We start from the raw sequence: 16,275 nt of genomic DNA on the forward strand, positions 1-16,275 counted from the left end.
AACACATTACGACACATCAGATTTTAAGACATTAAGTAATGAGTTGATAGTGAGAAAGTAAAGTCAAGAAATACATTACATTGATAATTTTTTGAGATGACTGTTAAGAAAGATAGGATAATGATGTTATTCCATATTTGTATTACACTTTACAGTCATAGAGTACACCCACATTCATTATCTCTTTTGATGATATCTCAAGGGGACAGTCCTGTAGGTAGATGTGTGGAGAAAGGTGCAGCAAAGGGGTAATCGAAGATGTAAACAGAAGTTGGCATAATGGATGGAGTTAGTTTCCCAGGGAGGTGAAAGAGGAAAGAATTTGGTGCTGGAAAACAGTTGGGATACTTCTAATTTTGACACAGAAAAAAGCAACAGTGAGTTGATAAAGACACTATTTTGAGGTAAAAATAGTTAAGAAAGATTCATGACTAAAGCCTTGAAAGTAATCAAGGTAACCTTGAATGGAGAGCCCAGATGACAGGAGGCTCTGGGGCTCCTGTGACATGAGCGGGGAATGTTGATTTTGGCATAAAAAGTCAAAACAGTCTCCTCCCCAAGTCATGATCTCCCCATATCTCTAATATAATACCATGTTCTCCTATGAACGAAATAGTGAGTGGACACTGAAATACTGGAGCCAAGAGCAAACAATTCAGTGTCTTAAATAAACCCAGCCGAGAGTTTTGGAGAAGTCCCTCCACTATAGAACTCAATTTATAAGTCTGCTTTGAGTTCCTACCCCCAACCCCTCTCCACAGGAAGCAAAAGCATTAAGCAAGCTGTTAGAATAATGCATTTCCCCCAGGACTTTTTCAAAGGACAGGAAGTCAGTCTATGGTCCAGCCTCCAGCCACCCTCTTGAGAGTTGTGCTTTTTCTTTTCTTTTCTTTCTAGTTTATTTATTTATTTGAGAGAGGGGGAGGGAGGGAGGGAGGGAGGGAGAGGGGGAGAGAGAGGGAGAGAGAGAGAAAGAGAGAGAGAGAGAGAGAGAGAGAGAGAGAGAAAATATCCCAAGCAGGCTCCATGCTCATTGCAGAGCCCAAATCAGGGCTCAGTCTCACAACTGTGAGATCATGACCTAAGCCAAAATCAATAGGAGCCAGAATCAATTAGGAGTCAGTCACTTAAATGACTGAGCCACCCACGTGCCCCTAAGAGTTCTGCTTTTTCTAAGATAGTACCCAAGTGTCTGTAACTTTCTCCATTAAAAGACATGCATGTTAAGAAATAAATTTAAGTCTGTACTCTATGAGCTAATACGTTGGGAGGCAAAAATATGGTAAGTTTCCCTTTTTGGCTGAAAAATCCACATGACATGTCCACCTGGGCCCTGTAGTATCTTAGCTAGACATCTTGAGATTCTAGTCTTTTGGCTCTTTAAACCAACTCTACCATTAAAATATTAATTTCTTTATTACATCTCATATAAGATAAAGGTTACTATCTTTGCTTGCTCCAATAAACTTCCTTCCATGAAGAGAAAAAAATAAAACCAACACCTTAATGATAAGGTGTTTGGACTCTTGATTGGACCGATCATATTACCCCATCTTCCTGGCTTGGTGTGCAGTTTGGGAGGGAGTATGCAACCTCCATTGATCCAATACAAGTCATTCTTGGGATTGTTTCCAGGCTGGAGCCAAATGGGAAGAAATCCTCTTTCTTTGCTGGTAGAAGAGCTTCTAGGAAAAGATGAGAGACCAAAGTTATTGGAAGCCATATTCCCCATGGCATAGAGACAGCTATCTGCAAAGATAACCTTGTCAGAAATAGAAACTCTTGTCAGAAATAGAGAGTGTAAGCCCTAAAAGTGTTCCTGACATTGAATTCAGACATCTCTATGATCAGTTCCCTACAACCTGTGTTTGGGTTACACCAGCCAATAAGTTTTCCTTTTTGTGTGTGCAAGTTGGGATTTGGCCATTTGCAATCCAAAGTACCCCAACTTGTGCACAGAATACCATATGCTTACAAGGTGCTCAATAAATACATGTTGATTATTTGCTTGCTTTGGTGTTACTGATTTTTCTATACTTTTTGCTTCTGAACTTTTCTGTGTGTCCTACAACCTCATTCTCAGTGAGGCTTGATCAAAAGTCAGGCTGCAATTTTCCGATAATAACTGGGAACCTTATCCCCCCAAAGCTGGCCAAGGCCATTTAATATGTCTGTGTTACAGCTTCCTAATCTGTAAAACATGGAAAATAATAATAGCAGCTACTTATCTAGCATCCACTATATTCCAAGTACTGGCCTAATGCTTAACATACATTAGTCTAGTTCCTAATGCAACTTTGTAACACATGCATAACAATCCCCATTTTACAGACGGGGAAGCTGAGATTCAATGAGGTGAAATGAATTGACCAAAGTCCTATAGCTTGAGTGACAGAATTCTGATCCATAGCCAGGTCTGTCAGAGTCTGTGCTCTTTCCAATGTCCTATGATGCCCTACTTATTCAAAAAGCATTTGCATGTGTATAATAAGATAATGCAGGTAAAATTGCCCTAAAAATAAAAAGTGATCAAAAATCGTTCTCCAATTGGCAACAAAAAAATGTGGAAGTGGGCCCAAATATTAGCAAGGAAGATTTAGGCTTAGAACATTCTGACTACTCCAATTATGGCATTAGAAGTAGTAATTGAAAAAATAAAAGCTGAATCTTATATAAATGAGACATTTTATGAAGACAGAAAGTATAGCCAAGATTCAGCTCCATTTTTGAAGCCTCAATAAAACTCTAAAAGATATAAGCTAAGTTAGCTTTGCTATGCTAGGGAGACATTTCTAATTTCCTCACTGAACCATCAATATGGAGGACCTGGCATTTCCTTCGTGGCCCTGTTAATGAAGTTGCTAGTAAAATATGAATATTTTCGCTTACAGATCCAGATGGTAATATCACTAGTGTTTAAAAGAAACATATAGTCATGGTGTCTATGTATCATTGAAGTATGCAAATCCTGTTTTTGTATAAGTTAACTGAAAGAAGGTTAAGACCAGGGCTACATGTTAAATGACATTTTGTAGAAAAATGCCTGTGTTCCTCAAGCTGTAACAACTGTTTCAAACAAATTCAAGGAAACCATTTTATGAACTGTCTGCTATATGCCCATTTTCTTCATTAGACTATGCTGCTTTGGGCATAGAAATTGTGTCTTACTCATCTTTTTATCTCTAGAATCTAGTATAGGTAGAATTTGGCACAGGTTGCAATAGTACTTCCGTGGGTCCTGGGAATGTTAGCCTGCATGAACTTCTTCCACCATAAAAAATATTGAAAATTGTATTTTATGACCATATTGGTAAAAAAGATGAATAGATTAGTTCTATATATTTAAACATTTCCTTTGACCTAAAATTTTTTTTTTCCTTCTGATTTTAAAGGAAGTTAAAACATTTGCATGGGCCCCTAAAAGTCCTGTGGGCTCCAGGTGCTATGCCTATCTTGCATATGGATAAGTCAGTCCTGTTATGTGTTAAATACAATTTGGTTGAATGAATAAATGATTTAAAATTAGTATTTAACTGGTGGTAGGAATTCTTAAAGCTTCTATTTTGAAGTCACTTTCAGTTTAAAATATTTTCAAAAAGCAAATAATAAAATTATCAAAAAGTACTAATATTCATGTAATCTGAAGCCAACTACTGACATACTACTGTAAACAAATTTAAAAACCAAAAGTAGCATAGAAAGTAGCAAAATAAATATTTTAAAATAATATCAGACATTGTTATAATTTTGAACAAATACAACACACCTCTCATTAAACTTTAACTATTTTCTTTTATAAACTCTGACATTCCAAGAAAGTCAGTTCATAAGGTAGATGCTTAAAAAATGGGGGTTTAGGGGCACCTGGGTGGCTCAGTCGGTTAAGCCTGTGACTCTTGGTTTTGGCTCAGGTCATGACCTTGGGGTTTATAGATCAAGCCCTGTGTCAGGCTCTGTGCTCCAGAACAGAGCCTGCTTGGGATTCTCTCTCTCCCTCCCTCTCTGTCCCTCCCCTGCTTGCACTCTCCTTCTCTCTCTCAAAATAAATAAATAAACTCAAAAAAATATGTGGGTTTAGGGGCACCTGGGTGGCTCAGTTGGTTGAGTGTCTGACTCTTGATTTCAGCTCAGGACATGATCTCACGGTTCATGAGAGGGAGCCCTGCGTTGGGCTCTGTGCTGAGAGAGCAGAGCCTCCTTGGGATTCTCTCTCTCCACCACCGCCCCCCCTCAAAATAAATAAATTTTAAAAACGTGGGTTTATGCTTGGAGCTACATAATTATTGACTATAATTAAGTTAAACACGTGCCCCAAATGCTAGAGCTGCTGCCTTTCACAACATTGCTTTTGGAACTCAGCATTTCTCTACTGTTGTTTTCAAAGACATCTCTTTTAAATGGAAAATTGATTGATGAAATCTTAGCCATGAATAAATGCTAATGCATACACTAAATTAAAATGCTGTCATTTTATAAGAAAGCCTTATTGGCTAACTGTGCTATTTCTTCTAGTAATTCAAAGTCTAGTGTTTAATTTACAGAATGAAATGCGGAAATCAATTATTCAGTTCATAGTATGATAAGACTGATTTTCAGAGTTATGTTTCGGGAAGCAAACAGACTGACTTATTCACTGACTTAAAATGTGAAGTCTCATATCTGAGCCGTTTTCCCCACTTCAAAATGTATTGAACGATGTTCAAACTATGAGGAAGCATTTTTGCATTGTCTAGACAGAGTTGTGTGCAAATTAATATCTGGATAATGATTCAGATTCACCCTTCCAAAAAAGGGTATCATACATATAAAGTAGTGCTAGTATTTATGGGATGGACATTTACCAGAATTGCTCTTAAAGGCTACATAATAAAAGTGGATTAAAGCTGCCTAAATTAATTAACCATAGACACTGAAATGGATTCAGCTAATGGATTCTGCCTCTTCAGAGAGTGCCTCTTTTAATAATAAAACAAAAGCAAAAAAACATGTTTTCCTCCCTTTTTTCATAACATCTCGCCATCTGACCAAGGGCAGGAGGGAGAGTGGGACTACTCACACCATCCCTGAGCCAGCAGGAGGGAGAGGTCATCTAGTGATCAGACACTCCTGCTTCTCTCCAAGGGCAAATGGGCTGCCTCCGCAGCGGTCACATCCTGCTGCCCTTCGAAACAGGAAACCAGTCTAGAGTTTCAAGCTTACCTTCGGCATTGCATTACCGAAGCGGCAGTCTTGCCAGATCCTCGTAAAAGCCTGTTATATGTGAAGGTGGTGAAGGTTTTGAGGGCTTGGCAAACAGGAGGGCCTGTTTATGTTTGGGACGGGGCACTATCTGGCTCAGCTATCTGCCATCTATTGGATGACTGCAAGACAGAGAGGTGAAACAAGCAAAGAAGAATGGAAGACACACAAGGTCATTTGGTCCATCTCATGCCATTAGGTAGAATCACATTCCCAGGCACAGCTGAACCAATAAAGGGTCTTGTAATGAGACTTGCTAGCTGCCCAAAGGCAAGTAAGGAGGAGCTTCAAAGATCTAGGTTGTGAATTGACAAATCACAGTTATTCAACTTGCTTTTCAGTCAGACAAGCCCCTATTTTCCCATGTTTCCCACACCACGTCCTGCTTTGGCCCTCTCATTGCTCATTAGCAGTTCCAGCAGAGGGCAGGCAGGGGAAAGAAGAGACATATGTTGTAGCAGCCGATCGAGAGTCTTCTGAACGTGTTAAGGCAAATTTTCTCCACTACTAAGAGCAACAACAGTCTTTTTGTCCAAATGTTGTTCTTGTTATTTGTTGTGTATCTGTCTATATAAGATATTACCACTTTTCAGAGTCTCCTCTCTCAGGGAGTTTACAGTCTGGTTTGGGAAAGCAAAATGAAGACACATGACATAGTGAGAAAGCCATGCTCTAAAGCATCCCAAGCTATCCCAAGTCAAGCCATGGTTTCAAGAGAAAGAAGACAGGTCTGTGAGTGCTGACAGTGCTAACATTTATAGATTGAAAGTAAAAATTGAAGTAAATAATTAGTGCAGAGAAGTGAGAATCAATGTCTGAGCAAGCGTAATTGCCGAAAAGTCTCTGAACAGGCTTGCGTGACAGCCTCATAGAGAGGACTTGCAGGCATCCTGTTAGAATTTGGTTTATGTGGAACAGGTCTCATCAGACCTCAGCACCAGGCCTCTGCAGTGATCAGCCAAAGTGAAGGGACTGGTTGGCATTCAGGACTGGCTGGCATTCCTGGAGGAAAAAAATTCAGTATCTTTCCATATCATCCATTAAGGTCTGTGTGACAGTGTCATGAGCAACTCGCTTTGGGGAGGTCTTCATCAGATAAACAGGGCTGCAGAATTCATAGCCAAGGAATGCGGGCTGGAGAGGCACTCCCAGCCACAGCTGCTACCTGAACACCCAGGACTGGCTGGGAACCAAGGAGACGTGCTGAAACCAGGAGCCTCGGCGACGAATGGCAATGTTACAGCCGCTTAATCCTGAAATGAAAAGTAATTGCTTCTGGCTTAAAGAATAAAGGAAAAACAAGATCAGCTTTGGCCGAATTACATTTTTTTTTCCCCCAAAACAACCATGCTGTAGACCAAGGTTCTGAAACCTGCTTGGTATTTGAAAACGTGAGGAAATGGATGTTTTCTGTCAATATAATTTACATCCATCCAGAAGCACTGATATATAAGAGCACTTGAACGCAAATACATTTTGATTAACATGATTAAATCAAATGTGTGTACTTTCGGCTATAAGGGATGACATCGAAAATTCAGCTTACCTAAATATAATTTTAGAAAGTCAGTCTTGAAAATAGCTGCTTCTCTCTTTTCTTTTCTTTTCTTTTTCAAAGCATTTTCTACCGAAAAGTCTCAGTAGAGGCTACCAGAGCTCCTGTTTTGTATAGGTGAAACTGAAAATGGAGAAATATGGGAGCAGGGGGGAGGGGAAAGATATCTTAATACTTGTAATATATTCCTGTGACGAAATTGTCTTTTCTGCAGAAAAAAGAATTCATAAAGGAACTGCCAGAAGTTTAAATTTTTTTTCTCAACGTTTTTTATTTATTTTTGGGACAGAGAGAGACAGAGCATGAATGGGGGAGGGGCAGAGAGAGAGGGAGACACAGAATCAGAAACAGGCTCCAGTCTCCGAGCCATCAGCCCAGAGCCTGACGCGGGGCTTGAACTCACGGACTGCGAGATCGTGACCTGGCTGAAGTCGGACGCTTGACCGACTGCGCCACCCAGGCGCCCCACTGCCAGAAGTTTAAATTATTGTTAGAAGGATCTGAAGATGGCTTTAACCCACAACTGAGTAAGTAATATTCGTATTTTTACTTGTTTACCTCTCAAGAGGGCTACAGAATGGCAAATGTCAGATTTTCTGTATACAGAGTCTCCATTTCCTGGAGAGCAAGAAGGCACTGACAAAGAGTAAAAACACAGCAAGAGTGAGAACAAAGAAATCTTGCCTTCAAGTTTAAATATATGTATTCGTTTAAAATATTTGCGGCAGACTCACAATGATATGGAGAAAACTAATTAAAATACTTCTTATTTCCTAGAGCCATATAAAATTGCCTACATAAACAATGATTTCACATGGTTTCACCTAATACCATAAGCCTTCACAGGAGTATCATCAGCCAATAATAACCGGTAAGGAATAAAACCCACTTTGTCTTCCTGCCATCATTCTGTACAAATACTAATATTATAAAACCAATATGACACATGCTATCCTACTGCAGGTGCTAACACTGAGGACATTCCTTACAGAAAAACCAAGGCTATTTAACAGTCATTATTCACAGCATATATTTCCTTCTTCATTAATTCAAATAAGAAAATTTGTTTTAATGTTTGTGTATTTTGAGAGGGGGGAGGGGCAGAGAAAGAAGGAGAGAGAGAATCCCAAGGCAGCTCCATGCTGTCAGCCCGATGCAGGGTTCCATCCCACAAACCAGGAGATCGTGACCTGAGCCGAAATCAAGAGCTGGATGCTCAACTGACTGAGCCACCCAGGAGCTCCCTGCTGCCAAGATAATGCTTTTACCAGAAGTTTTTTGGATACCACCAGTTTCTACATTTTATTTAACCTAACAGAACAGCACCATGGCACTGACAACTATGCCCACTTTCCTGTGAGCTCAAGCCGGTGACTGTGCAAGGCCAGCCACAGACCCAATAACTTGACACAGTAATCATAAACATAAGGGCTTTTTTAAAATGAAGGGTGTCATACAGCCCATTATGTAAAGAAACAGCCACGAACAACACTGAGAATACAAAGAAAATCCACAGCTGATGCATTGTGCTTTCTGCTGGAATATGACACACAGCCAGTGACCCTGAAAGCCACAATATTTCCAAAGATGAAGGACCACGGCACTTAGTAACACTTTGAATATTAAAAAAAAAAGCAGTCCTTTTTACATCAATACTCTGTCATTCTATGCCAGGAAAGGGGACTGAGGGTGGAGATGGCCCCACTTTTCTTTTTTATGCTCAGCATGATTCAGATGTTAGCAAGGTTTCTATTCCCATTAAAGAGAAGCCTTAGACAAGATTCCTATTCTTACAAAACATGAGAGTGTCAAAAGGAGATATAAATCTAAAGCATAATGTAAATATATATTTTAATGGAGATACACAGTACTCAAAAACGCTGAGGTGATTAGAAAGTGTACGCAATGTTGTTCAATGCAATTTTAACCCACATATATCACTAGCAGGTTTAAGGCAGTCTGGGTTTTCTATGTAAGAAAAATGAAATGAGAGAAATGTAATCTCTCATGTCAAATATTATTAAATCATCAATGACACATTTTCTTCAAACCCTCTTACTCCCATACCAAATGACCTTGGGAAGAAGCAAAGATCTTTCTTTGCCCAGGGACTTCAATTACCCACTCACTCTTTAGTACCTGAATTTTGCTTTCTGGAATTACTGACAATTCAAGTATGATTGTCAGCATCCCCCCCGCTGGGTGAACTAACTAACCCCCAAGTGCCTCACAACTTGCTTTCTGAAAAGAAATATATCTCTTCGAATTATACTTCATAAAAAGTGAAGATTAATGAGATTTTAAGATACAGACTTAATGGGGTTTTATCCTCTCCATCTCCTGGTCAGTATTCACCCTCCTCTTAAGCACCCTGCTGTCCTCTTTTCCTACTGTGAATATTGAAGAGATTCTGAGGAACAGACCCTCAGAAGTCAGCAGAGGTGACTTCACTGAAGGGTTGCTTCACCTGAACCCAGCGGGTAGGGGCTGTAGAGGACTTTATACACCACATTTGGAAAATACAGCAAGCAGAGAGCAAACTTAGAAGGTTTCCCAGGACTGCTCTAATATTGACATTATTTAATTTCTTTAAAAGATGATTGACTATGTAAATCAAAAACAGTAACAACTGTGGGGCTTTCACATATGAAGGAGTATGACATGTAACAATAGTGCAAAGGACAAGCTGGGGAACAAGAAGTATTCTTTCATGAGTTTGTTATACTACGTGTGTAGTGATATAATGTGAAATCATAGTAGACTCTGTTAAGGATCAGCCACCAAAAAATAAAACAAAGACGTACAGCTTTTAGGCCAATAGAGGAGATAAAGTAGAATACTTAAAAATTCTCAGCAAATCCAAAAGGAGGAAGGAGGAAACAAAGGAATATAAAAACAGATGGGACAAAACAAACAGATGGAAGGGGGCAAATAGCAAGATGGCAGATACAAGCTCAACATCCACAATGATATTAAATATAATTAGACTAACCACTCCAATTAAAAGGCAGGGATTATAGGGGCGCCTGCGTGGCTCAGTCGGTTGGGCGTCCGACTTCGGCTCAGGTCACGATCTCGCGGTCCGTGAGTTCGAGCCCCGCGTCGGGCTCTGGGCTGATGGCTCAGAGCCTGGAGCCTGCTTCCCATTCTGTGTCTCCCTCTCTCTCTGCCCTTTCCCCGTTCATGCTCTCTCTCTGTCTCAAAAATACATTAAAAAAACGTTAAAAAATTTAAAAAAAAAGGCAGAGATTATAAAAGTGAATAAAAAGACAAAAATGAGTTTATAAGACAGATGTATATAAACATCTCTGTTTATATAGAGATGTACAGTTTGTAAAAGAAAAGCTTTAAGTATAAGGTATAAGTATAAAGAATAACAGGTTAGAAGTAAAAGGGGAAAAAAGAATGTATTTCTATTCTATAGCATTGACCTATTTGTCCTTTTACCAATACCACAATGAGTTTATCAATTGTAGTTGAATTTAATAAGATTCCCAGGTAATTCATATGCACACTAAATTTGAGAAGCAATGGGTAGATAGCCCTTCGGAGGTGTTTCGCAGCGATAAAAGGAATTATTTATTGCATGCTTACCAAAAAGAGAAAAATATCAGGTATTAGAATTCTACTTGATTCATGATCCAAGCAAGGTAAGAGATTAAGCAACTTACTTAAGGTCATAGAAATGAACCAGGCCCTAGATGTCCTGACTCCCAGACAACTGCAATGTCCACTAAGAACTTAGCTGTATAATTAAGAGTGACACTCATTCCAATAATAGGCAAGGAAAAAAGAAATTTCTATTGATCCACATATTTACTATTTCCAACACTCTTCATTTTCCATGTTGATCTGAGTTTCCATCTGGTATCACTTCCTTCACCCTGAAGACATTAACATTTCTTAAAGTACATGTCTACTGTTGACAAATTCCCTCAGCTTTTATTTGGCAATGTTTTTCTTTTTCATTCGTTCTTTCTTCCTCCCTCCTTCTTTCCCTTTACTTCCTTTTGTTTTCTTTCTTGCTCTTGCTCTCACTGTTATTATTCCATTCATTTTTCAAGGATCTTTTCACTAGGTTTCTAATTCCAGGTTAACAGATTTTATTCCTTTCAGCACTTTAAAAAAATTTTTTTTTTCAACGTTTATTTATTTTTGGGACAGAGAGAGACAGAGCATGAACGGGGGAGGGGCAGAGAGAGAGGGAGACACAGAATCGGAAACAGGCTCCAGGCTCTGAGCCATCAGCCCAGAGCCCGACGCGGGGCTCGAACTCACAGACCGCGAGATCGTGACCTGGCTGAAGTCGGACGCTCAACCGACTGCGCCACCCAGGCACCCCTCCTTTCAGCACTTTAAAGATGTTATTGCATTGTCTTCTGGCTTGTGGAAAAGTCAGATGCTGTTCCCCTTCTTGGGCAGAAGGAGTTTTTCCCCCGCTCTGGCTGCTATTAAGATGTTTCTCTTTGGTCCTTGGTTTTAGATATTTGACCATGATGTACCTAGAAGGGGTTTTCTTTATTTCTATCCTCCTTATAGCTCATTGAGCTTATAAAACTCACGGGTTAATATTTTTCATCAAATTTGGATTTTTTTCCAGCTTTTTCTTGATATATATATATCTATATAGATATATGTATCTATATCTATCTATATCTATATCTGTCTATCTATCTATCTATCTATGTTTTATCTATCTATCTATCTATCTATCTATCTATCTATCTATGTTTTATCCCAGTCACCCTCTCCTCTCCTTCTGAGACTCCAGTTTCATAGATGTTAGGCCACCTCATATTACCCTACAAGTCAATGAGACTCTGCTCATTTCTAGTTTTTTTTCTCTATATGTGCTTCAGTTTGGATAATTTATATTGCTGTCTTTAAGTTCACAATTTTTTTCTGTCTCTAGAATGCAATGTACTGTTAAGCTCATCTAGAGATATTTTTTCATTTCAGATAACTTTCAGTTCTAGAATTTCTAGTTATCTTTTATAGTTTCCATTTCTCTCGTGAGACTTTTCCTCTATTCAGTTGAGTCTTTATTTTCTTTTAAATCCTTAAACATATTTATAAAAACTATTTTAAAGTCCTTGCTTGTTAACCCTAACATTTCTGTCATCTCTGCATATGTTTAATCCCTGAAGATGATACTGAAAGATAAATAAAACCCAAATAACAACAAAACCAATAGTTCTGTCAGAGATCACACATACTTAACTATTGGAATGCCAAGTACCCGAACCCTTTCCTGTCACCTGGGAAAGGGTGAGGGGTCAAGTGCCCTCCTCACTGCCACTTGCATTCATTGCCTCCTTCCCAATCCTTTATGGCTTAATCCTGGTGGGAGGCAGCCTCACAGGTCAGTACCTCTCTGAGATATTGTCCTTTTGGTACCACCACTGCTGCCATATTTTCTTCAGTGCTGTTGCCACTGGCCCAGGGCTGCTCCAGCTTTTCTCCGCAGTCCAGGCCGGCATTAAAGAGCCCTATCTTGTTGCTTCTCCTCTGGATGCTCCAAATGATGGCCCTACCTCTCCTGCTTCCTACTGCTTCTCTCTGCAGAGCTGAGGGGAAGCCCTGGAGGAGCTGGGCTGCCAGAACACTCAGGGCCTCCTGCCTGCCCTTGGCCCCTGAGGTTGGGCCTGTTTCTCCTCCAGCCAGATTTTCTCACCATCTACAGCTACTGGTCAGAGGATTGATTTCCCCCTGGTGGTAGCTCTTGTTGAACAAAGATTCATTAAACTGCTAAGTATTTGCTAGAACTTGCTGTGTGTATAGAATCCTATTGCTTGTCAGGAAAGAACTAAATAAACACACAGATTAATAATTTAAAACCAAATATTATGCTTTGGTACGAGTCCTCTGCTTTAAAAAGTTGAAGTCTACTGAACTCTATAGATGTTCTTTAGGTCTCACTAATTGATTTGCCAAATATATACTGAGAACATGAAATGTACCAGGTTCTGTCCCCAGTGCTAAAAATATAAGATAGACGAGATGCCTGATCTCACAGAGGCTACAATAAACAAATGATAACAGTTACTAGTAAGTACAATATCAGATAGTAGTGAGTGATCTGAAGAAAATAAAGCAGGATAATGGGACAGAAACTAATGAGAGGAGAAATATTGGATAGGGAGGTACAGGAAGGTCTCTGAGAAAGTGACATCTCAGCTGAATGACATGGAGATCTAGGGAAAAAGACAGTCCAGGCAGGGGGACAGCAAATTTATAGGGACGTAATAACCCAGGTAATGAATGACAGGAAATAAGGTCAGACAGAAAACCCAGCCCAGGTCGGGGAGTGTTTTCAAAGCTACAGTAAGGAGTTTGGATTTTATTCTAAATACAGTGGGAAGTACTGGGAAATTTCAAAAGGGAATGACATTCTGTGATCACACTATTAAGTGATCACTTTGGCTGCTGTGTAGGGACTAATCATAAAGGAGCAGGAGTAGAAGACCCCAAGACATACTAGGAGCTGTTGTAACATAAGAAATGATGGTTCTATAATTCCAGGAATTAAGTGTGTGTTCTATTAGATAATTCTCTCTGTTGATAGCCCATCGTGCAGGATCTGGATCTACTATGTGATAAAAGTAGATGACAAGGTCAGTGGCCTCAAAGACCTTTCTATAATTTAATGGAGATGACAGGTAAAATTAGAGAACAAAGGGTGATACCTTGCTGGGGCAATAAAAATTGGCAGGCTCTTGATAACAGTCTTTGGCTAGTATAAAATCTTCTGGGTCACCCTACCGTAAATCACCACAGTGTTACAGAAGAACCAAAGAAACCATCATCCAAACCTTGACTCCTATTTACATAACCAGGCAAATTAAAAGCAAATATAACCATAATTGTCAATATTTACTGAGCTCTTAGAATGTTCCAGGCACTGTGCTAATGTTCTCCATGAATCATTTGATTCTTCCAGAACAGGACTATAATAATGATTATCATTCCCATTCTGTGGATTAATAATACATGGCTGTTGGACAGGGTAACTTGTCTAATGTTGCACAGAGGTACAAGGCTAAAAGCCCAGCCTGAAATCCTGAACAGTCTGACTCCAAACCCAACCTTATAAAGATGAGGCTAATGCTTCCCAAAGTTGCCTGATGTTAAGAATTAGCTGGGGCCCTTGTTAAAAATACAAATTACCTGTACTTATCTCCATGCCTGGTCCCCCAAATCAGAATCTCCAGGGAAGAGTCTAGGAAGCTATTATTTTAACAATGGTCTTCAAATGACTCTTACTATATTATTCTTAACATAATTATTCTAATTATATAGTCTACAGTGGAATATGACATACCCAACATAAAGAATAAATGGAGAATATAACATAATGGAACAATTAAGGCTGGGGGCACTTATCAGAGACTCCTTGGAAGAAGTTTTCAGCTGGATTTTGAAAGGAATGCTGAATAAAAGTAAGCAAGCATTGCAGGAAAGAAAGCCATGAAAAAGACAAGAAGGAGAGAATTGGGTATGTAGGGCACTGATAAAAATTGATGTCCCAAGAAGAGGTGGTGACTTGATTCAGCACACACCTCACCACTCAGTTCTTACAAGAATTCGAGCAGTTTGGAGCATTTATAGGTTGCCAAAGGGGCCTAGACTCATTGGCCTGATCGTAGCCAAGATTGCCTTTGAAAGGCAATCCTTAAAACAAAACCCTATTATCATTCTCTTGGGTTAAAAAGTCAGAAAGAATCCTGTTTTCAGAATTAAAAAAAAAAAAAAAAAATTAAATGTGTTTACCTGATTTCCTGCAATAGACAAATGATCTCAGAAGACAGCCTTACTTGGGATATAACAATAATTTTTCTTTTATTGATTCATAGACATTCTTAAGTATATTTCCAACTGGATGCCGTAGAAGCTATGTCCTAAATTCTTCTACAGCATTACTTTTAAGAGGCAACTCAACCAACAGATGCTCATCAGATGCTGAAATATATAGGACTCCAGGAGCAGCACTAGGGAGACAATAAGTAAAACGTGGCTGTTAATCATGAGGGTTCAGAACCCAGTGGAAGAAGACAGACAATCAAATATGTAATTCCATTACAAGTCCTAGAATGGCGGTTTGTACAAAAGGTCACTCTACAGAAGGAGCAGTGGCTCTGCCTGGGGGAGTGAGGGAAGGTGAATGGCATTGCTTGCTGGGTTTTGGAAGATACACAGGATTTCGATGACAAAGGATGGAGAAAGTATTCTAGACAAAGGAGAAGGAAGAATAACACAGAGGTCGATGCCAAGAAGTGAGCATTCAGTCATGCAGGAGTCATGCCCGGCAGCCCACAATTTTTTTTTTTTAAGTCTGCAGAATGTTTTTTTTAAAAAACTACTTGTCCATGTTTAAAATGGGGAGAATTTGTACACAAACCTTCATTTTTGACTTACTGGAAACACAAAGATTTAGCAACACTGGGTCCACATTCAACTGATCTTGAATAATAGCTACCTCTTTTAGAGGGAGATTCTTCTCCCTAGCCCACCCCAAACCCCACACCCTCTATTGTGTTATTCCCAGCCCTCCCTATGGACATTTGTGGTTGTGACCCCTGACAGAGCACAGGCTACGAGGTGGCAGGAAAATGCCTTGAATGAGAATGTGGTATGAGAAGTCTGGAATCTTGCTTGCCAAGTGTTTTCAGACTTTACCATGTGGGTGATGGGGGAGAGTGAGACAGGGTAGGAAATTAGTGAGAGCTGATTTTTAGGAGACTCTGGCAGATAACTTGGAGGCATTTAGATCGAATTATGGCACTACTCAGGAGGCCACCACAATAGTTCAAGAAAGACATGATGAAGACTGCAGTAGGAAGAGTGGTGAGGAAGACGGAGGCAAGGGGCAGAGGCATAAAAGGAGCTGAGGTTTAAACATGTTCCCAAACTGTTTATAAAAATGTTTAAACATCTAGAAAAATTGAACGAATAGTACAATGAATACCAACTGCTACCCAGATTCAACATCATCTTAACAACTGTTATCATTTTGCCATATTAGCTTTATTTTTACACACATACACATATATACATACATATACACATATACGTGTATACACGTATACGTGTGTGTAAAAATAAAGCAAATATGGCAAAATGATAACAGTATGCACGTATACATGTATATATGTATATATATATGTGTGTGTGTGGGTGTGTGTAGGTGTGTGTGTATTTTGAAAGAAAGTTATAGATATCATGACACTTTACACCTAAATACCTCAAATATGCATCACCTAAAAATAAGAGTTTTCTTGTATATCACCACAATATCATTATCACATCTAAGAAAACTAATATTAGTTTTTTAATATCACATATCATGTCATTTAATATATAACTCATATGGAAATTTTCTCCAATTGTCCCCAAAATGTTTAGCTGTTTTTACCAAGCCAAGAGTCAATCAAGGTTCATATATTGTATTTGGTTGTTAGGTCTTCTTACTCTCTCTCCCCTGA

General features: G+C 39.3%; 1 protein-coding gene across 26 annotated transcripts in view; it reads right to left on the reverse strand.

The window, feature by feature from the left end:
- The window catches only part of LOC121027404 (uncharacterized), an 88,638-nt gene that overhangs the window by 3,490 nt on the left and 68,873 nt on the right, over positions 1–16,275 (reverse strand). For 8 of the 26 annotated variants that reach the window (XR_005788710.1, XR_005788716.1, XR_005788709.1 and 5 more), the window contains 4 exons: positions 14,564–14,781; positions 6,785–6,916; positions 6,404–6,491; positions 1,503–1,685 (listed from right to left, as the gene is read on the reverse strand). Coding sequence is in view for 3 of the 26 variants with exons in the window: in XM_040470837.1 (XP_040326771.1) it covers positions 1,549–1,685 (137 nt within the window). In the remaining 23 variants the exon portion in view is untranslated. The other 18 variants (XR_005788720.1, XR_005788721.1, XR_005788714.1 and 15 more) reach the window with 10 other exon arrangements.

This window comes from Herpailurus yagouaroundi, unplaced genomic scaffold, assembly GCF_014898765.1.
Source record: "Herpailurus yagouaroundi ecotype Mexico unplaced genomic scaffold, PumYag 77, whole genome shotgun sequence".
NCBI classification, from domain to species: Eukaryota; Metazoa; Chordata; class Mammalia; order Carnivora; family Felidae; genus Herpailurus; species Herpailurus yagouaroundi.